The sequence below is a fragment of the Ochotona curzoniae genome, unplaced genomic scaffold, assembly GCF_017591425.1.
Source record: "Ochotona curzoniae isolate NIBS_2020 unplaced genomic scaffold, NIBS_Ocur_1.0 scaffold_2453, whole genome shotgun sequence".
NCBI classification, from domain to species: Eukaryota; Metazoa; Chordata; class Mammalia; order Lagomorpha; family Ochotonidae; genus Ochotona; species Ochotona curzoniae.
The window spans coordinates 19,511,904-19,534,134 of record NW_024467094.1 but is presented as its reverse complement, the minus strand read 5'-3'; the positions used below and the strand labels follow the sequence as shown (position 1 = coordinate 19,534,134).

General features: G+C 57.3%; 1 protein-coding gene across 1 annotated transcript; it reads left to right on the top strand.

Annotated features, from left to right (window-relative positions):
- Positions 1 to 406: 406 nt before the first annotated feature.
- MRM1 (mitochondrial rRNA methyltransferase 1) lies at positions 407 to 3,239 on the top strand. The gene is made up of 5 exons (XM_041001139.1): positions 407 to 1,117; positions 1,331 to 1,424; positions 2,587 to 2,719; positions 2,826 to 2,945; positions 3,136 to 3,239. The coding sequence occupies exons 1-5, from the start codon at positions 588 to 590 to the stop codon at positions 3,228 to 3,230; spliced, it is 972 nt and encodes a 323-aa protein (XP_040857073.1). The 5' UTR covers positions 407 to 587; the 3' UTR covers positions 3,231 to 3,239.
- The last annotated feature ends 18,992 nt before the right edge of the window (positions 3,240 to 22,231 follow it).

Here is a 22,231-nt window from a genome sequence, read left to right as displayed (position 1 = left end):
CTGCGCGTGGGCAGCCTCAGGGGAGGGGCTGGGCTCCTAGGGTCTTTAGCATGGGTAGGAATTTGCCAAAGACACAGAGTAGACAGCTGAATGTGCAGGCTGCAGTCCAGGATGTGCAGGCGCTGTGCAGACACAGAAGTCCATGTGGGAGCGGGCTGGGCTGGGAGAGACAGCTCCTGCCCGGATCACTCAGGAGGACACTCTGCCGCCAAGGAATAGAAGGTTGTTGTTGGGGTCCTGCCGACTAGTGACAAAAGGTCCCCGGGGAAACCGCCATCCCCTGAAAGTGCCACTTGAACATGAGGAACGTCTCATCCCCTGAAAGTGCCTCCGGCTAGTGTGGGGATCCCGGGGTCTCCAAGGTCACGGAAGAGGGGGACAGCGCTGGGCGCGCGGAGGCTGTCGCCGCTCAGCCAGGCCCGCAGAGGGCGCTGTGGCTTCGCCCGGGAGCCAGGCCTGTGCGAGACGCCGCCGGACGCGGAAGCGGCGGAGGGGCGCGTCTCTGTCGGGCGCCCCGCATCCCGGGGCCTGCGGGCGAGCGCCGGCGGACGTAGCAGGGGCCCCCGTGTGCGCAGGGCCGCAGGGGCATGGCACTGCTCCTAGCCCTCCGGGCTGGCCTGGGCACCCGCCCCTTGTGCCAGGCGGCGCGGCGTGGGCCGCGGCCTGGCGGAGAGGAGCTCGGCCGCCTGCCGATGGATGACCTGGCGCCCGGCCCGCGGCGGGAGCTGCTGTTCGGCCTGTCCCCGTGCCTCCTGGCCCTGCGGGCCGCCCGCCGCCGCGTGGCGCGGCTCCTGCTGCAAGCCGGCCGGGCCGGGCTGCAGGGGGAGCGGGCTGAGCTGCTCCGGGAGGCCGAGGCGCGGGACATCCCGGTACTACGGCCCAGGCGGCAGAAGTTGGACGCCCTGTGCGGCTACCAGGTCCACCAGGGCGTGTGCATGGAAGTGAGCCCTCTGCGGCCCCGGCCCTGGACGGAGACCATGGAGGCGGACCCAGGCGACGTCCCCCAGCAGCTGTGGCTCGTCCTCGAGGGGCTCCAGGACCCCCGGAATCTGGGGGCGGTGCTGCGCTCTGCTCACTTCCTCGGGGTGGATAAGATCGTCACCAGCCGGAGAAACAGGCACGAAGGCCCCTGTTCCCCCCTGGGGGCTCCAATAGGGGCTCAGCCTTAGTTTCTCACCCCGCAGCCCCTTGGCCCCTTCCCCAGCTAGTCCCCCACACCCCCCCACCCCCCGATCCCTAACATTCTCCCCTAATCTTTGGAGCCCGGGGAGGGAAAGGCGCTGGGCCGGAGACCACCCAGCCTAATGTAGGAAAATGGGGACCCTTGCAGCTGCCCGCTCACGCCGGTGGTCAGCAAGGCCAGCGCAGGGGCTGTGGAGGTGATGGACGTGTTCTCTACCGATGACCTAGCCGGTTTTTTACAGGTAATGGCGGGCGACATGGGGAAGGCAGCGAGGTGAGCTGGCGGAGCCCCTGCAAGGGCTTTCGGCCGGCACTGATGGGTTAGAGGACGCAGTAGGGACTTTGCTGTCCCTTTGGGAAGGGGAGCGTCCTAGACACAGGGAGCCCTCTGTGAAGGTGGAGACTTGAGGTGGGATGCAGGACTTCCCTAGGCTCAGGCTCTGCCGCTACCTCAGCCTTCCTGTTCCCTGCCTAGTCTTCAGCAGAGGACAGAAAGTCTGGGACACCCCGAAAGGATCTTTGAGCGAAGGGAGCTCTCCGCCCTCCATCTAGGAAGGCTCCCAGATGTTTTAAACAGCGCGGGTTTGGGGGTGCCTGCACCTGTCCTCAGCTGCGCTCTCCGTGGTGGACACTAGGGGGCAGCGTTGTTCCGCACTGGCAGAACCCCCACCTCCCCCGACAGCCTTGAGGAGGGGAGACCTCGGCCCCGCGCGTGAGCATGTGTGTACCATGCAGCCCTGATTTCAGTTTTTTTTTTTTCTAGTAACAGTTGAAAAAAATAAAAACAGGCAAAATAACTTCAGTCATGTATTTTGACATGTAGCCATCAGGAATATTAACAGATTCTTTTATAGTTCTCTGTAAAGACGTTAACCCACACGTTCCTACTGCTGAGTAACCACCTGCGGCTGCTGGCCACTGCTGTGTCTCTGGCTTTGCCTTCGTGTAGGGGAACCCCCTTCAGGGGAACTCTGGCCAAGCCTGATGGGAGATGGGGTCCACTGTCCTCAGTTCCCTGGGCAAGTGAACAAACAAGCCAAAGACACCTGCCTGAGCCCCCCTGTCTGAGCACCAGGGGCCACACCAGCCCCTTCCCCTGGACATCTGGCCCCTAGGGCCTGGCTCCTCCTGGAGGTACCTGTCCACCTGCCACGGCATGCAGTGTCCCTCCCTCTGTTTATCTCCTCTGAGCCAAAGCCTGTCCTGTCACCAGGCCCTCCCCCTTTGCTGCAGCCCCGGGGGCGGCCTCAGCCCACGCCTTTCCTCTCTCCCAGTCACCTTTGCTGATTTCAGCAGATGCCAGTGGTGGTCTGGTCGGAGCCCTTTGCTGCTCTCTCTTCGTTTCTCTCACATCTCCTGTGTCTGGAGAACCTCAGTGCCACTGTGCCTCCTTCCCCCTCACAGGCCAGAGCGCAGCAGGGCTGGCTTGTGGCTGGCACAGTCAGGTCGCCGGGGCCTGAGACTGCCCACACCCCTGAGAGACCCGTCACCAATTGTCTGGAGTTCCTGTGGGACCAGCCCACACTGCTAGTCCTGGGTAGGTGACTGCCCCGCCCCCCTGTGCTCAGCTGCAAGGGTTCTGGGTTCTGGGTCCCAGGGGGATCCCATTGGAACACCCTAACCCTGTGCCCTGCGCCTCGCAGGGAACGAGGGCTCTGGGCTGTCCCCTGAGGTGCAGGCCTGCTGCCAGGTGCTCCTTACCATCCTGCCCGGCCGCCCGCTGCCCGCTGGGCTCGAGTCGCTTAATGTCTCCGTGGCTGCAGGTGAGTCGGGTTCCACCCCTGCTGGTCACACAGCTACAGCTTCTCTCCCCTGCCCTCAGCAGCCCACCTCACTGTGGCTGGGTTGCTGCGCACACAGTGGAGAACAGCTTCTAGGGCTGAAACAAGGGGCTTCCTGCGTGCCCCTTCCCCTCCCCACCTGCCTTTCTTCCCCGCATCCTCCTATCTCCAGGGATTCTTCTGCACTCCATCTGCAGCCAGAGGAAGATGTTTCCTGCACACAGGGAGAGAGGGCAGCTTCTCACAGAACCCCCCACGCACAGCTGAAGGACCAAGGGCAGCCCGGTGGGCAGGGTTGCCGTCAGGCTCAGGCAAGCCAGGCCCAAGTGGCGGCTGCCCCTGGGCGGTCAGGATGTGTGCTCGCAGCCCCCAATGGCCTGTGTCTCGCCTGGGTGTTGACCACAGGCCCCGGAAGTGCAGTCTCCTGCTTTGGTGTTGGACTTGCCGCTGGAGCTGGGAGTTTATTCATTCCTGGGATGGGCCAGGACAGGGAGTTAAGTGTCCTCCCAAGCATCACTGGACGCCGCAGGGGAGTGGCAGGGGTCAGGGTGATGAAGGTATGAGTGCCATGGAGCCTGAGGTCTTCTGGTGCAGAGGCCACCACACTGTGGCCTTGGGTTCACGTCCTCACATCTGTGTGCCTGGTGGCCTGCACCTACCTCATAGACTGTTCCACCGAACCAATAAAGCTTGGCAGGCAGCTCAGTGAGTGGGTGATTCTCTCTGATCTCCATTAGGTGGCAGCCTCGCTCTGTGGCCCACAGCCTTTGAGGTCACCTGGAGCATGGGTGGCAAGAAGCAAAAGGCCAGCACCATCCACCTCCCGTCCACCAGTTCTGCGGTTCCAGTCCACCTCAGCACAGGGAACCATCCAACGGGCAAAGCCCTGTGCCTGGTGCCTATGAGGACCGTGAGGTACCCAGACCAGTTATCCCACCTCCCTGAGGTGCCACAGACAGGGCAGGAGCACCAGTGTGAGCACTGAAACTCGGGACAACGCCAGAGTGGACGCCAGAGGTGGAATGCGATAGAGCCAGGCCACATCTTGGCATCAGGATTCATCCTGTTTGAAAAGGTAGAGGGAGTGAGATCTGTATCTGTTGGTTCTCTTTGCCCAGACACACTCAGCAGGGCAGAGCCAGGCCAAAGCCAGGAGTGCCACCCTGAGGAGCTGGGACCCAAGTATTTGAGCCACCACCTACTGCCTCCCAGGGTGTAGGACTTGACCAGGCTCCCTGATACGGTATGTAGGCATCCGAAGTGGCATCTTGATGGCCGTGCCCAGTGTCCATCCGACTTCAGCGTGCACCCGAGACCCTGTCACCAGAGATGTCACACCTGCAGCGTCTGGGCTAGCTGCGCTGTGTGCTGGAGGACACCGCCATCGCTGGTGCCACTGCCCTACCCAGGAAGCTGCCTCATTCCCCACCTGTGTATCTGGGTCCATGCCAGGACTGCCTTCCTACACGCCTAAGGGGCTTCCCAGGTGTTTTGCATGGCTTCTCGCTCAACAGGAGACTCAGAAAATAAGAGAACAGTGTCAGAAGTGTTCTGCACACCTCAGGACCAGCACTGATAATCCGAGCCCACTGTGACCATTAATTTTACATACTAGCTGGACTGGGCCACTGGGTGCCCAGATGTTGAGGTAAGGGCCTTGATTCTGGATGGAGATGAACATTGAAATCAGTAGGGTGGGCAAGTGTTGAGAATGCCAATCAAGATGGCTACATCCTGTGTCAGAGTCACCTGGGTCTGAACTGGTTCCAGCTGCTTGCTAACACCCCGGGGAGGCAGTGGTCACGGCTGGAGTAGTGGACTCGCTGCTGTCCACAGGATGTCCAGTAGATGGTTGTTCCCACAGCCCAGCTTCAGGCTGACCCATGCCTGAGTATGGGAGACATTTAGGCAGCTGACCAGCAGATGGAAGCTAGCTGTCTCCCCGCCTCTCACATAAATGTAGGTGTCAACAGACAGAAAAGCAGTGGGTAGCCCTCACACGGGTACGAGAGGGCCTATATTGAAGACAGATGGGAGGGAAGCCTCCCTGTTTTGGGGTCAAGTGCCTTGCTGGGTCCTGAGGCTCCCGGCCCTCCAATGAGACAGACACTGGGTGCACCTTGGCCTTTGGAGTGTCGAGACTCAGACTGGAGCAAGACCTGAGGCTCATCTGCCCTGCCTGCATGGCTCGTCCGGAGGCTTGCCCGCCTGTGTCATGGGCCACTTGCTTCTAGTAAATCTGCATGCACACACACATCCCTGTTGTTTCTCTGAGAACCAAGGCAGATGTTCCAGTGACCCCTCCATGTAGGGGAGCAGCTACTGGGGCTCCAGGGCCCCTACCCTGCCAGTGAACTCCTGTCTCACCTGCCCTGGGCATGATGTTCAGCAGCTTTTTGTGCCTGATGGTTTGGAAGGTCCTGACCCTGGGCTGATGGCCAGTCAGACCTGGGGCTCTTCCCTGGGCAGCAGGCTCACTTCAACCAAAGGGAGTCAACTGAGGCTGTAGATTCACACAGGCTCACACTAAGGCAGGTCATGTGGGCAGTTCATACCCAGGCAGTTCCAAGCTAGGTAAGGGTGAAGGTGGGAGGGGGTCAAGGAGTGGGGAGCAGGGATGAGATTGGAATTCCGTCTGTGGCGTCTGCTGCCAGCTCAGTGCTGGCCTGGAGACATTGTTAGGTAAGGGCAAGTTCATGATCCGGGAGATGGAGTAGCTGGGGCCTTGTCTGCAGGGGCTGGGTGGGAGGTCCATCTGACCCCTGCAGGGCAGGCCCAGGACACAGCCAGAGGAGGGGACAGCAGTGGCTATGGGCAAGCCCTGGTTCTTGCTTGGATTCCCATGAGGTACATGTGGGCACGCCGCTCAAGTTCCAAGCCCGTCTTCTGTGAAATGAGGATAGCCAATGGTGTCCACTTCGGAGTCTGTGCTATAGGTTGTAGGAGACCAGTGCCTCACAGAAAGTCCCCAGGCCCGTGCAGGAGGCTGCTGGCCTTTCCCACCAGCACCAGCACCTACCTGCTGTGCACCTAGAGTTGATGGCGTTGGGCAGTGCTCCCCTGCTCGCCTGGCCCCTTTCACCGGCCACACCCGATGGCTGGTTGACACCTACAGGCGCCCTGAGAGAAGTCTGCCTAAAACACCCTTGCTAGGACTGGATTTTTTTGGCAGGAAACTAAATTGTCAGTTCCCCAACCCCCAGGCTGGGGCTCTAAACCAGCTTCCTTCCCCGCAGAGGCAGGCACCAGGGAGCCCTGCAGTTTGTGAATGTAATCAACCCTGAGGTCTCTCACTTCCACAGGTGCAATTAGCATGCCCATCTGCTAATCCCTGATTAACCATGTTTACAAACAGGGGACTCCACTCAGCAGCTCAGCTCCTCTGCGTCCCGGAGTGAGGAGGCAGGGGTCTTCCAGCCACCTCTCCTGCTTTTTCAGACGCCCCCCACCACACCAAGCAGAAACCCCTCTGCCTGGCTGTGGGCAGAGCTGGGGTGCCCTCCTCCTCTGCTCCCTGGCCCAGTTCTCACTGCACACGCGGGGGAGGGAGATCTATAAAGGGTTAGTCTCCAGGCAGCTGTGGGAGCCCAGATGTCAGTTAGGATCCTCCTTGTTCTTCTGTCTTCCAGAACTTCAGGGCATGTTTAGTGGGCACGCTGTCCACACTCACCATCCCCATGCTGGCTCCAGGACCACACGTGGGTCTCCCGTGTGGAATCCCTGTGCACGAGGAACACTGGCTTCTGAGTAAGTCCTGAGTGTTGGGCCTGCTTTAGGCCAGTTGCTGGATGGCACCTCAGTCTCCCATCTGTAAAATGGAGATGCAAATGGGACTTAGCATGCAGGTTGAAGGTTTCCATCCAGGGGAGGACTGATGGTGGGATGGACACGCAAGATTTCACACAGTGCTGGGCACAGTAGTTGCCCAGTAAATATGAAGTTTTTGTTGCGATGAAAATAACAGAATGAAAGGAGGCTTCTGATTCCCTCCTTCACTTTCCAACCTCAACCTCCTCCACCCCTCCCCCAGGGGGGAGGGCAGGTCCCAGCTCATTACTGGTGGGGCTGGGGTGGAGGTGTCAGATTGGAAGCCTAGGTCTGTTCACAGCTTCTCCGTTTCATTAACACTTCCCCAGGGGGTCTCCAACTCATCCTGCTCGGGGAGCTGCTCCAGAAAGTTCTGCCTCCCACCCAGCCCAGAGCCCCTGGTTCCCAGCCTCCCCATAGAGGTCCCACAGAGGGAAGGGATTTTGTTTCCACTCAAGGACCTGTCACTATCCCCCTTTCCTGAGAGTCATGGTGTCCCAGCTGCCCCTCCCCGACCAGCCTCTACCCTAATGGGTCTCCAACTACCCCCAATCCCCCCATTCAGCCCTATTTTCTCTTCCTTGGGAAACTCCTCTAAATTGCCAGCCAGGTGGCCCCAGCAGGTGCCTCTTCTGTTAGCCAGCACTGCATACTTCCCCAGGGGTCAGCATGGTGCCTGCCAAACGTCAGCTCTCCATAATTGGCAGTCCTTGTTAGAATTTCACCGTGGGCAAGACCGCTGCTCTTGGAATTAACTTTCCAAACGAGGGCTGAACGAGAGCCTTGTTCAGCTGCCTGGGTGAGGGGGGACGGCGACAGGAATGAGCATGGTCTGCTCTCACATCCTTGTTCCAGCCTAGGAGAGCCAGGGGGCTGCCCCTACCAATCAGCACCCCAGAGATTTACTCTCCAAGGGCCTCTGCTAAACGAGCTTCCTGTCTAGCACACTCCAGGGAGGCTTTATGGAAATGCCTGTCCTTGGCCCCTGCCCTGGGCCTCTCGGTCACAAGATTGCATTTCTAAGACCACCCTTCACCAGCTGCTTCCAGCGGCCAAGAAGGGCTGGGCTTCCTGGCTTTCTGCTGAGGCCTTGTTTTATCTGCACCCCTCCCCGCCAAGGCATGCCCCTTTAGAGGGAGGAGTCTTGAGTCCGTGGGCTCAGACCCTTCCTGACAGTGGTCTTCCGTGCCTTGGCACTCTCCGCCAGCTCCCACAAGCTCTGCAGACACATGCCCCACCCCCTGGACTGTCCAGGCAGGAGCTGGCATGGCTCCCGGATCCTAACACAGCTCCAGGTCTCGCTGGTGTCTAAGTGTGATCTTGGACAAACAAGTGAATCCTGAGGCTGCAAACGAATTTCCTCAGCGCCTTTGCAGCCGGCCTGAACCTTCCACGTTCACAGAACACAGGAGGAGAAAGGTCACAACTGACCTCCCTCCCACTCCAAGTTGTAGCTGCTCTCGCTTCTCGGAGACCCAGGGGTCTCTCTGAGGGCTGGAAAAGGGGTGTTGTATGGATCCCTTCCTCTACCCTGACACTCTTCTGGGGCCATTTGCTTCCAGGCCTTGCAGGGATGTCCCACAGGCAGGGACATCTGATCTCATCTAGAGCAGAGCCCCAGCAGCTTCACCGCCTCAGTGGGTGGGTGTGGGGTGTGGGTGCTATGTGCTAAGAGCACACACCATTGCCACTTTTACTTTATAGACAGGAAGCTGAGCCCCTGCAGAGCAGGTGCATAGCTTGCCCAAGACTGTGCCTTGAGGTCAGAAGGTTTGGCAGGTAAGACAGAGCTGGGCTCACTCAGGAAAAGGTCTGCAGCCCAGCTCCAGCTGCAAGGCCAGACCTGGTCTGGACACAACTGACTCCCCCTACCTCCCCTCCTGTCCCCTGCCTCGACCGTACCCTTGGCCCCCCACACAATACCACCCATCTATCTCTAAGTGCAGCGTGCAGGCCAGTGCTCAGGCAGGGCACAGTGCTGCAAAGAGCTTTGACCTCCATGAACACTCGGCCTGGGTTCCAGTGTTTACTCTGCTCCTCATAGTTTCCTCCCTGCGGCACAGAGCCAGGAACCACCCTTCTCCAGGGTGTTGTGGGGCTTCAGAGATGATGCCCTCAGCAGCCCGTCCTCAGGACCTTCTCAGCTGCCGTGGGGGGCCGCCTCCCTCCGGTCTGCCACTTGGTCCATCCTGCCTCAGCATTAGCTGCTTCCTTGTTCCCACCGCTCCCCCTGGGATTAGCTCCAATTTCACTCTTTGTCCTGGTGCCTACCATGGCTGGGTCACCCTGTGACTGCCCCCCTGTTCCCTGTCGCTGGGCTGTAGCTACATACTCTGCCTACCCCGCCCCCTACCCTTCCTGTGACCCCCAATACCCCAGGGGCAGGTCGATGGCAGCCATGGCTTATCAATTGTGGTGGGCAGCCAAGTGTGGCTGCTTGCGGGGGGAGGGGGGCAGGCAGTATTGACAGGCAAAGTTGGTGCTGAGCAACCGCAGCAGCTGGGTGCCTGGGGCTGCAGGGAGGTCCCCCCACAACCCCGCCCTGCTCTACCACTGGGAGTCCTGAAACCTGCAGGCCTCCACCAGGAGAGGAGTGGGCAACAGGGGCAGAGGCCAAAAGGCCAAGGCTAGGCCTTGCTGCCATTTCACAGGTATTTATTGAGCACCTACTATGTGCCAACTTGAGGTTACAGCAGTGTGCAAGTTGTAATGACAACCAATGTGTAAAACTGCATGGTAGGAGCCGGGGGCTTGGCGCTGAGGTCGGGAAGCTCAGTATAGGCTCTAGGGAAGGTGAGCTTCTGCCAGAGGCCTGCAGAGAGGGTTGTCCCAGCCCAGGCTCCTGGAGACCTGGAGCAGGAAAAGGCACAGCAGGTGAAGACACGGCTCTTGCCCGGCCATCCAGGTGCTGCTTGCCAACAGAATGTAGGACACACAGACTTGGGGAGCCTGGCACATGCTTGGTTCAGGTCCCAGCTCTGTGGCTTTGGGTGATTTCTGTAACTTCTCTGATCCTAAATTCTTCAACAAAGCAAGAAATTCCTAGTAGAGTTTTCTAAACTGATCTGAAGCCAGGAACCTGGAGCTTCATCTGGGTCTCCCATGCGGGTGCAGGGTCCCAAAGCTTTGGGGTAAAAACATGCACTATTGCCGCAAGCAGGGAATTGGAAAGCGGGGCTTCTGGGATTAGAACTGGCACCCATATAGGACCCTGGCACATGCAAGGTGAGGACTTCAGCCACTAGGCTACTGTGCTAGGCCCCTGTGGCATCTTGCAGTGTGTTTCTGGGTGCCTGGATCTGTCCACCTCTGTAGGAGTCTGTGTGTATGTGTGTCTGTCTGCAGGGAGAGTGGCTTGCCTGGCATTGAACTCTGCCTGCTGGGGAGCCAGTGAGTCCAGAGGAGGGACTGAACTCAGAATAGACCCAAGGGTTAGTTCCATCCTGGGACCCCAGGTGTGTCTGCCCCCTCCTCCCTGGTCATCTCTATGTCCTCTGATGCTGGTGGGTATTTATTTGGGGTTTGGTTTTTAGGGGTGTTGATAGAAGATTGGGTGTGAATTCTTAGCATGATCTAATGTTCTGCTGAATGATTTATTCATTTGAACAGCAGAGTTACAGAGGGAGAGCTTCTATCAGCTGGTTCACTCCCCAGATGGCCGCAATGGCCAGAGGTGAGCCATGCCCAAGCAGAAGCCTCTTCCTGCATTTGAGCCATTTGCCGCCATTTTCCCAGGCACTGGCAGGGAGCTGGATGGAAAGTAGAACTAGTACTCCGATTTGGGATGCTGGTGTTGCACGCAGCAACTTAACCTGCAGCTCCAGCACCAGCCCTGGTGGGGTGTCCTGGTGGACCTGTTGCAGTCCTAGGGGTGAGGCATGGGCTTTGTGTGTGGACTCCCTGTGGCTGTCCCAGCTAGCGTCGCACGGGTCGCCCTGTGAGTTCACAGACAGACCCACATGCTTCTCCTGCTGCCCTACACAGAGGAGAGGAAGCCGTTCTCCCAGTTCCAGTGACAGGCCAGATTTATGGTGCTGGGAGACATAGTTAGGCCTGAGACACTTTGGTTGTGTTAATTATGGAAATCTAAAGATAATCTATATTTAATGCTGAATTTTGTCAAATTTGCTAAAGAATTAGGGGAGCGTGTGCAAACAGTGACACTTCAATGAAGAACAAGGTGCAATTAAACTCTGAAATTTACAGTGGAATAATTGGAGAGCGTGACAAATACAGTTATCAGCAGCAACTAATTAGGGGTCTGCTCGAGGTTTCTGGGCTTGATTAATCTCGCCTGGATGCTAATAAGTTCTGTGAGGCAGATGGGCTGGGCTGCCACTCGCCTCCTTTCCACCCCTCTCTTGGGGTGACAACGTGAGCCACTTGCTGTCTCTGTACAGCTAGGTCTGAGGGGAGTCTGGTTCCCCACTCCTACCTCAGGACCCCCTGAGCATCCCTGCTCCTCAGGCAAACGGGGCTTACACTGGTTGGTAAGTTCCACCTGGTGTTTCACTTGGGCCTGTCTGGGGTCAGGCGAGAGGGGATGGGAGCTGGGCTTTAGGGTCTTGCCATCTTAGTGCCTTTGCTGCCAAGTAGCTCATTCTGAGCCTTCCTCCTCTCCCCAGATGATGGCCTATGGGAAGGGGTGCAGAGCCTTGCCTGCTCCGGCACAGGACTCCCCAGCCAGGCCTCTACAGATCTTCCTTGCTGTGGACTGGGCTGACATAGGACCCTGCTGGAATGCGACAAGGGTCCTGAGTGCTGCCGGGAAGCCCAGGGTTGAATCTGGCACCACACCGACTGCTTGTCCCTGCCACCCTGTCCTGCAACTGCCCTGGGGAGCCTCCTTTCTACAGCACTTCTTCCAACAACCGGGTGCTCAGTTGGGGCTTCCCTGGGCACGAGATGGGGTCTGCCAGTCCTGTACCTCGGCCCCCTCCTGAGCAGCCCCTGCGTCTGCGCCTGCCTTTGCTGCGATAGGCTGGGGGCTTGCAGCGAGCGCAGGGCGAGCTGCTCCTCCTTTCACCTGGGCCTGCAGGTTCCGGGCAAGAGACCGACTTCCACAAGGAGGCAGGTGGCTTCCATCAGCTCTCAGTTCCCCTTCCCACCTCCTGAGGAGTTTTGGGACCCCTGGTTGTATCCTTACTGGGTCAAGTCTTGTTTATTTCTGGTATAAGAGAGTTGAGACTGGCCTGCACCCTTACATCAAGACCTGGGGGCCAGGCAGGACTGGCTTGAGACTCCAGCTCTCCCTCCACCTCTTTTCCTTTTTTTTTTTTTTTAAAGATTTATTTATTTATTGGAAAGTCAGATATACAGAGAGGAGGAGAGACAGAGAAGATCTTCTGTCCGATGATTCACTCCCCAAGTGAGTGCAACGGCCGATGCTATGCCGATCCGAAGCCAGGATCCAGGAACTTCCTCCAGGTCTCCCACGCAGGTGCAGGGTTCCAAAGCTTTGGGCCGTCCTCGACTGCTTTCCCAGGCCACAAGCAGGGAGCTGGAAGGGAAGTGGAGCTGCCGGGATTAGAACCAGTGCCCATATGGGATTCTGGCACATTCAAGGCGAGGACTTTAGCCGCTAGGCCACGCCTCCGGGCCCCACCTCTTTTCCTTTCTTACAATGAAGGCAAGGTTTATGTATTTTGAAAGGCAGAGGGACACACAGAGAGGAGACAGATAAGCAGATGGAGGTCCCAGCTGCTAGTTCACTCCCCAGACAGCCAGGGTGAAAGCAGGCATTCCTGCATGGCTGACAAGGACACGGCCTGCTGAGCTGCCACGTTGCACATCGCATCAAGGGCCAGGCCAGGACTTGAACCTGGCCATTCCAATATGGGATGCTCTAGGGGCCCCAAACTGCGGTATAGCTCCTGAGCCCTGCCTCCCTGCAATGCTCAGAGTGAAGGAAGGAGGCCCAGGTGAGAGCCAGGGCAGAGGGTTTTACCCACCCCCCACCCCACCATCTGCATTCAGGCAGGGGGACCTGCCAGTTTGAGGCCTGGTAGGCAGGGGTAAGCAAAGGGCTTTGCAAAGTGCCTGGCGAGGCCAGAGGTATTGTTGCTGTTAGTGAGGGACCCGTGCTGGGGTGGAACTGTGTGTGTGGGGTAGGGGGAGATGCTTCCATCAGTCTCCTTGACTATATCCTACTATATCCTCTTGTGGAACAATATGCTTAGCATGGGAACCTGATTGTGGCCTGTCCCTTTTCAGAAACTTTCAATGAGGTGGTGCGGTGGTGCAGTACATGAATCCTCCGCCCACTAAGACTGGCATCCCATACAGGTACTGATTCTTATCCAGGCTGCTCCACTTCCTATCCAGCTCCCTACTTATGGCCTGGAAAAGCAGTGGAGGAAGGCTCAAGTTTTTGGGCCCCTGCACCCGTGTGGGAGATCCGGAAGAAGCTCCTGGTTCCCAGCTTCAGATCAACTCAGCCCTGGCTGTCGCAACCATTTGGGGGTGAACCAGGAAATGGAAGATCTCTCTTCTATTTCAAAAAAATAAACAAATAAATCTCCCTGTTGGCACCAAATGAAGTATAAAATACTTATTGGCCTGGCAGTGAGAGCTATCCACCATCTTCCTGCACCTGGTTCCTATGTGGCTACTTCCTCTTGGCCTTTTGAAACCCCTTTGACCTTGAAGCTCCTTTTAGCACTGTGGGGGCTGGGAGGCAGAAATCCAAGCATCTCCAGGGAGGCCCAGCTCAGGGCTCAGTGCCTTCCAAAGCCTCCAAGCTTGGTGCTCCCAGACACACCTGCCTGTTCTCCCCCAGCCCCATCATTGGCCACTGGCCCTCCTGGCGCCTTGTGTCGGCGTCGGCCACCTCCACCAGAGTGGACCCTATGGTGGGCTGCTCACCTCTCAGGTCCAGCCTGTGCCTGCACTTGGGCAGTGAGGGACCCGGGACAAAGCTGACGGCCTAGAAGTGTGGAGGGAAGTGACAGGAGATCTCCTGTCCACTGTGCTCTCCTCAGATATGCTTTGGCCAGCCCCTCTGAGGTGCCGGGCTCCTTCCTAGGGCGCCTCCGGCTTCTGGAGGTGGCTGGCAGTAATGGCGCCGTTGCCATGGAAACGCTGACTTGCTGCCTGCAGGGCCCCAGCCTGTGCCAGCCACTGCCATTGACCTCACTTAGGATGATTACTTTTCGGCAAATAAAATGATTGTCTTAATAAAGAGGCTGCTTGTCCTCGTCCCTACCCCCAGGCTTGGCCTGTCCCCCATCCCTACCCCTTGAAGTGAGTTATTCACTGAGGCCCTCTCTGTGTTGCTATAAAGCAACTTTCTGTATTTACTGTCTATTTGAAAGCTGGGTATGGACAGAGGTCTTCCATCTGCTGGTTCACTCTTCAAATGCTGGCTGGGAGCTAGAACTCCAGCCAGCCCCTGCTGCCTCCCAGGGTGGGCATTAGGAGGGAGCAGGGACGCAAACCAGGCACTGCCACGTGGGCTGTGAACATCACGAGTGGTGTAACTGCCATGCCACAATGCCCTCTCCCCCTCACACTCAATCCTCGCCTCTTGCTCCCCACCCTTTGTGGATGTGGATGGGGTCTTGCTGGGGTAATGTTATCCATCCTTGGACAGGTGTGTGTGTGTGTGTGAAGATCTATTTATTTATTTGAAAGGAGAGAGAGGAAATTCAGATCTTCCACCTGCTGATTCACTTCCCCAATGGGCCCCTACAGCCAGAGCTGAGCCAGTCCAAAGCCAGGGGCCTCTTTTGGGTCCACCTCGTGGGTGCAGGGTCTCAAGGCTTTGGGCCATCCTCTACTGCTTTCCACACCGCAAGCAGGGAGCTGGTTGGCAAGTGGAGCAGCCAGGACACTAACTGGTGCCTGTATGGGAGGCAAACACAGCAGGTGGAGGCCTCTGGACGTGTGTGTAAACACCCAGGCCTCCCCAGCTGTTATCCGTTCTGTTTGCTGAGGATCTCCTGTGTGTCACACGCAGCAAACCGGGGAAATAAGCCTGAGAGGCTTCGGCTGAATCCCTCAAGATCCCACAGCGGGGCGGAGCCAGGATTCCAGCCAGGATTCCAGCCAGGATTCCAACCATGATTTGCCTGACTTTCTGCCTGGCCCACAGAGAGTGGGCAGAGATTGAGCAGAAGAGGAAGGAGGGAGTGAGCGAGCGAGCCAGTGAGCTATCAGGTGCAAGGCTCAGGCTTCAGACACAGGTGGGGCCTTTCCCAGGGTTAGGGTGTCCCAGCCCCGCTTGGGAGCTGAAATCAGAGCCCTGGGGTGCTCTCATCCTGTGACCCGGCCTGTCCTTCCAAGGGCGGGGGGCGGCCTGCATCACCTCCTCGTTGGATTACAAGTGTCATGGAGACACTGTTGGAAGTCTACCGGTGAAACCCCAGGCTACCGACTCCTCTCCCTATTCCACCCCTCCATGCAGGGCTGGGGACCTTATTGCCATTAAAGGCCATCTGGCTATTTATGTCTTCATGTCCGGGCCATACACAATTACCAACTTCAAACCCTGACTGCTAGAGAGTCACTGAACTTCCAGTGTGTTCCCCATCAGTTCCCCCGGCTCGCCCAGGACGGTGAGTGACCCGGCTGAGGTGTCCAGCAGGCACACTAGGTGGCGCTCTGACACCGGCCAATGCCCCGAGTTCCCTGCAGCCCCGCGGCCAGAGGGCAGGGCGGGAAGGCTCTGAGGGAGAGCCGGCTCCTGGGGCCTGACACCCGGGATCAGAGGGGGCACGGGGATACCCTGCTGCCCCCGCCCCCACTCCTGGTCCCTTCCTGGGACCCCCGCCAGCAAGGGCTGAATTCGTGGCAGTGGGAGCGGCAGGGACCCTGGAGGAGAGGACTGGACGCTCACCCGGGGGGAGCCCCCCATGCCCCACCTCCTGCAGGTGAGAGCGAGGGAGATTTGCCGCCTCGCGCTGGGACTGCAGCAGGCCTTGGCCACACTGACCGGATGGACATAGGGACTCGCACCGGTGTTTGGCTGTGTCTTAGCCGCAGGCCATCGGCCACCTCCTTCAGACCCCGACTTGCTGTTCTGCGGAGCCGGCAGCGCCATCTCTGCCTTCAGAGTGGCAGGCACGTTAAATTGGCTCTTTACCCCTCAGGCGTCACTGTTCCAACTTGCAGCCCTCTCCCCGTGGCTTGCCATCCTGCAGAAGGGGAGCCTTGCCTCTGTCTGGCCTGTGGGCCCAGCTGACACTCAGGGTTGCTGACTGCTGGATGCCCTGGGAGATGGAGGCTGCTGGAGTAGGCTGGGGCTGCTGAGTCTGCCCGGTGTCTCATCTCTCCTGTGTCTGGGCTGGGAGATGGTTCCCCAGCACCCCTTGGAGGTGGGGGGGCAGGTTCAGGGGGCAGGCATGCCCCAATGTCTCTTTATGAACCGTCTGCTGCCCCCCTTTCCCTCTTACCTGATACAGGTGGGGAAACTGAGGCACAGAGGTACCATGGGGATGAACCACAGATCCCTGAGTGCTGGTTGGCTTGGGGGACTGAGTCCCCAGCCCCCATTGGGTGGCCTGAGGGGATCTAGTGCCATGCACCCCAAGAGGAGAGGTCTCCAGGGCTGGCTGAAGGGTGTGCCAGGAGTTAGGAGAGAGGTGATGGGGAGGCCGGGGAGGGGCAAGGGTGGTGTGGCAGGCCTTCCATGGAGGCTCCTCTAGTCTCCTGCTGTGGCTAAGTCCCTGTCTCACCATCTGCATGGCTCCCCAGGGAGTGCTGGAAAGGCCACCTCAGTGGCTGCTGCCCTCTAACGACCATGAACCACTGTGCTGGTGGCATCAGTGCTGTATGGCCCCAAAGCAGCTCTGCTCATCATACTGCAGCTGCGGGCTCCTGGTTGGATAGGTGGGTTCCTCACCCCCACGGCCCCCTTCCTGGTGTCCTGTGTGATTCAAACCCATGCACAGAGCCACTTGCATGCAATGAAGTGGGGGCTATGCATGCCGATGCCTGTGCTGATGTGAGAAACCCCACTGCTGGCCCCAGTCCCTCTCACGGGTCTCCTGAACCCAGGTGAACCCCTGGCAGCTGTGTGGTGGCTGTGCAGCCCCTGTGTCCTTCAGGGCAGGCACCAGGGCACTGGGAGAGGCATGCAGCCAAAGGCCCAGCTCTGGCTGAGAACTGCTTCTCTGCAGAGGCCCTAGGGAAGTGAGGAGCTAAACCTTCCTCTGAGGCTGAGATGGGCCAATCCTTTCTCCACAGCCAGCTCCAAGCGGGGGGCTGGCCGGGGCCATGCTGCAGGGGCTGCAGCCCCATGCCCCTGGGTGCACTGTTCCCCCCATACACTACTCCCCTGCACCCCACGCTGTGTCTGCCCTCACCTGGCCCAATTCCTGCTACCAAGCTACAGAAAAACCCAGGGAGAGCAGCCAGTTGTAGAGTTGGGGTCTGTCCCAGACGTTTGCTCTAAAGCGATCTTAGTGCATAGGTGTAAGGCGTGCCATGGTGTTGCAGGAAATATTCAGGTAGTGCAACTGTCACTCTGCTGAGGCAGATGCACTCATGTAGTTACCCTGCTTTGTGTTGTGGCAAGAGCAGCAGAAATATACTCAACGCTGTGAAAATCCCAAACTCAGAGAAATTTTTTTTGACTTGATAGCCTCAGGTTGTACATTCGGTTTATGGACTTTTTGATTATTATCATTTTATGTTACAGTTTCACAGGCTCTGGGATTTCCCTTACTCCCATCCAATATCCCCTCCCCCCTCTGAGTTCCCCTATATAATTATTATAGTATAGTTCTTTATAAACAATCATATGTCCATCATTGCAGGCACAGACAATGGTAGAGAGTCCAGCATCCTATTGTCAAGATATAGTTAACAGTTTCATTGGGAGTCCATCTTTGGTCTGGAAGTAGAAATGCATACTGTATTATATCCTCACACCTGGATATGATAATCTGGCTTATGGACTTTTATGAATGTTTTTCTTATAATTTTACAGGGAAAGAGAACCGAATAAGTGAGTTTCCAGTCACAAGTTCACTCCCTAAGTGCCTGCAGCGGCTAGGGCTGAGACAGGCTGAAGCCAGGAAGCTGGGAGTACATCTGGTTCTCCCAAATACTAGGGCTGTCACCTCTGCTCCTCCCAGGAGGTATGTAGTAGAAAGTGAGGGACAGGGTTGGAGAGAAAAAGGGAGAGAGAGAGAGATAATTCATTTTCATCCATGTTTTACTTCCCAGATGCTGAAGCTAAGAGCCAGGAACTTGGTCCAGGTTTTCCACATGGGTGGCGGGAACCCCAGTCCTTGGGCCATTACCTGCTACTTCCCAGTGGGTACATCAGTGGGAGCTGGCACCAGGAGTGGAGCTGAGATTTGAGCTCAGGCCTGTGAACTGGGTGGTATCTTAGCAGCCATGAGAAGCTCGTGTCCTCCAGAGACTTGGACTGCAGTGCTCCTGGCTTCCCGAGTCGGTGAGAAGGTGGCTGCTCCCCTCCAGTGGCGCTTGCTGGTTCCTGTGGCTGCCCAGTCCAAGTCCAGTGTGTCTGCCCAATCGGACAGCTGAGTAAGGGAACCAGGCAGGACTCAGCTTGGTCTGACAGGCAGAGAGCCCAAGGGGAAGGCGCCCCGGGGAGGCTTGGGATGAGGGCTCCTGTTCTAAGGAGCTTTTCTTCAGCACGGAGCAGTAGGTGGCAGTGTGGGCCCAATTCCTTGATCCTGGGGTCTCCTGGGTAGGGCCAAGGGGAAGGGAGGAGGGTTTTCCTCTGGGGTTGGGGAACATACCTGTTAGATGAGGAGCTTCCTCTCGGGGCGGGGGGGGGGGGACGGGGACGGACACACCTATCAGAGGTCTCAAACTGAGGATGGCCTGGGGAGGTTTGTGGACTTTACCCCCAGCTGCTTTGAAAACTCATCTGTTTTCAAAGTATGGATTTGTTGATGTAAGAGGCAGAGAGACACAGAGAGAGGGTAAGCTCCCGCTGCGTGCCCACTGCCCAATGCCCATGATGGCCCTGGCTGGGCTAAGGCTAAACATGGGACCTGCAGACCCATTCCAGGTATCCTGTGAGTGGGTGAGTGGCAGGAACTCAATTACTCAAGCTCTGGCAGCTGGGTCTTCTGGGGGCCATTGGATTCCAACTGGGGGGAGGCTGGAGTCAGGAGCCAGAACTGAGAAACAAGCCCAGACCCTCTGGTGTGGACAGCAGGCATCTTCCCCGCCAGGTCCCAGGCCACACATACAGGTCACTGATGGAGCGCTGGGGTGAAGGCAGAAGGGCAGATGAGCAAGACACCTCCGGCCAGGGCACAAGGTTTGACAACCCCAGAGTACAGGCAAGAAAGAAAGCTGGGAAATGTCAGGAAAGCCTTGGGAAAGAGGGAGTGGCATTGAACTAGGGTGCGTGCCTCAGGCATGTGTGTGGAGAAGGGCACACAGTACCTGGAGGGAGGGATGGGCAGAGGCCCTGGGGTGGGCAAGCTGGGGCCACCGCCACCCCAGGCTGCCAGACAAGGCTACCCTCTTGGGGTGGAAGGCAGACTCATGCTGCCTGGAGCTGGCCCAGTGCATGGGCTACACAAGCTGAAGTGGGCTGAGAGTCCCTGGATTGTGCTCCTTCAGGGTGGCAGAGTCCCTTGGGTTTCCCCTGCAGACCCCAGAGCCGCAGCTCAAGCATGCCCTTCCACCCCCACCAGAAACCTTCACTTCTCCTCTCCTCCCCCAGCTCCTTACATAAGGCTCCACAGCCCCACTCATCCCTCCAGAAGACAGGGGCTGCTGGAGGAACACTGGAGGAATGAGGTCCGCAACCTGTCCTAGAAGCGAGAGAGGTAACGTCTAGGGTTGTGGTTCTGCCCTGAGTGCGCAGCAGCAGACGCCCGAGGGAGAGATTCCGTTCCTGCCAGACACAGGTCAAGCGGTGCCCGTGACACCGCGCTCTGGCCAGGAGGTGGTGTCTGGGTAGCAGAGGGGGAGGGGAGAGGGAAGAAGGAGAGAGAGGAGGAGGAGAGGAAGGGGACAAAGAGGAGAAAGTGAGGAGCGTGAGGAAGAAGAGGAAAGGGAGGCAGGGGGGAAGGAGGGGGAGGCGAGAAGGGTCGGCTGTGGCTGTCGTCTCCTGCTGCCTGAGGTGAGGGCTGAGGCGCGGCCGGAGCGATCTGGACCTGTTTCCCACCCTGCTCTGCCTCCCGCTCCTTCTGTGGTCTCTGCTGGCATGAGACAAGCCCCAGGAGCCTCCAGAGGGCGTCTGTGCTTCCCGGGGTCGCCCAGTGTGCCGGTGCTGTCTTCCTCCTTGCTTCACACTGACCTTGGTCCTTCTCTCTCTTCCTCCCTTCATTCCTTCCTTTTCTTAAAAATAGGCACTTTATTATATTCTTAAATATATTCTCATTATTTTTGAAAGGAAGTGGGGAGAGAGAGAGAGATTGAGAGAGATTGTATGTCTGCTTGTTTGCTCCTTTAATACCCACAGCAGCCAGGGCGGACTAGGCCAGGTCCAAGCTAGGAGCCAGGAACTCCACCAAGGTCCTTCAGACGCCATGGGCCCAGCACTGAGGGCCATCCCCTGCTGCCTCCCCACGGACACAGCAGTAGGTGGCTGGAGTCAGAAATGGAGCTGGACTCTGGAGTCAGAGATTTGAGCCCAGTTCTCTGGACTTTCCAAATGGTCTCATGACCACTCTGTGGACAGCTAGCTCTGAGCTCATGCTGCCCACGCCTGTCACTGAGCACCTAGCCCTACCCAGGAGTCTGGGGAGCCCATGTTTATCTCCCTCTGCACTTGCAGAGCTCAGCTGGTCTTCATGCTCCACAGAAAATCAAGGTTCTAGTCTCCCTCCTTACAAACTTTTTTTTTTTTAAGAGTTATTTTTACTTGAAAGTCAGAGTTATGCAGAGAGGAGAGAAGGAGGGAGAGTCAGATCTTCCATTGCTGGCTTACTACCCAAATGGCCACAAAGACCAGAACTGAGCCAGCCCTGAGCCAAGAGCTTTTTTTGAAAATCTTGCCTGGGTAGTTTCCCATGCCATCCTCTGATGATTCCCCATGCCATAAACAGGGAGTTGAATGAGAAGTGAAGCAGCTAGGACTTGAACTGGTGCCTATGTGGGATGCTAGCCCTGCAGGTAGAAGATTAGCTTGCTATGCCTCCACACCAGCCCCACAAACAGCTTTTGCTTATAAGGACTCCAGAGGTGTCCTTATTTTCCACAGATTCCTGTGCTAATCAGTTCTTCCTGGGTCTGTGCTGCTCTCAGGGACTTCCCTGTTAGCAAGCACTGCCAAGTCCATGGCACTGTATAGCACCTTGCACAGCTGTGATTTGGTCCAGGCCGTCACCCTGCCAGCACTGGACACAGGGTGCTGGTCTCCTTTTACAAGTGGGACAACTGGAGGCCCATGTTGTGGCATAGCCAGTTAAGCTGCTCCCTGTGGCACTGGCATTCCAGTTCAAGTCCTGGCTGATCCATTTCCTATGCAGTCTTCTGCTAATGCAGCTGGGAAGGAAGTAGGAAATGATCCATGATGTGCTTGGATCCCTGCATCCATGTGGGAGACCAAGATGGAATTCTGGACTTCTAGCTTGGGCCTGTGCCAACCCTTAACTGCTGTGGCCGTGTGGGAATTGAGCCTGTGAATAGAAGATGTTTGTCTCATTATCACTCTGCCTTTCAAAAGAAAGAGAGAGAGAGGGAAGGGAGAGAGAGAGAGAGAGAGAAAGAAAGAGAAAGAGAAATCTATCTTTAAGACAAACCCACAAATGTGACAATGGAGCACAGATGTCTGGCAGTATTGAAGATGCTGCTATGGATGCCTGTGCCTGACACAGCAACCTGTGTTTAAGTCCTGACTTCACACCCAATTCAACCATTCCTGTCAATGTGTGCCCTGGGCCAGGAGGACTTCTAGGCTCCTGGCTTCTGCCTGGCCCAGCCCTGGCTGTTGTAGGCACTGAGGAGTGGACCAGCAAATTTGAGAATTCTCTCTCTCTTTCTCTGTGTTGCTCAAATAAAGAAACTAAACAAACGAGACAACCAAGGCATTTGAACCCAGCCCTTCTGCCTGAACGGTGTGTCTCAGTGGGTTTGTCCTCCCTGGGTGCCCTGCTTTTGCTGGCTGTGGACACATACGGGCATTCCAAGGTGGCAGGGCTGTTGTCCCATCTGGTGAGTGGCCCTGTGGCATTCCATGACACTGATGGATGGTTGCATTGCTGTGTCACTCTCTTGTTGTTGGGTAGGGGAGAGGTGCCTAATTTCTTGCTATAATAAATGTAACTGCTGTGAGCATTTTGTTCACATGAGTTTGGTTGTCACTCACCCCTGGTGCGTCTTGTGAGCAGGGTCAGGAGTGGAGCCATGGCTCTGCCACTCAGCCTGGGCTGCTACCTGATGTTTTGACCCAAAGCATGGCCACTGCATGGATGGGTGGCAGCCTCTTCTTGTGGCTGATTTAGACTAATTTCTAGCCAAAAGGGGTTACAAGACCCCTGGAAGGGCCAGCACATGGGCCCACTATAAATTTAGCGTGTGCCCAT

What these genes read in the sequence shown, in the direction of transcription:
- MRM1 (XM_041001139.1), top strand. Translation starts at nt 588, where the DNA reads ATGGCACTGCTCCTAGCCCTCCGGGCTGGCCTGGGCACCCGCCCCTTG. An exon ending in ACCTAGCCGGTTTTTTACAG is followed by an intron (nt 1,425 to 2,586) that starts GTAATGGCGGGC and finishes TCCCCCTCACAG; the next exon opens with GCCAGAGCGCAGCAGGGCTG. An exon ending in TAATGTCTCCGTGGCTGCAG is followed by an intron (nt 2,946 to 3,135) that starts GTGAGTCGGGTT and finishes TCCTATCTCCAG; the next exon opens with GGATTCTTCTGCACTCCATC.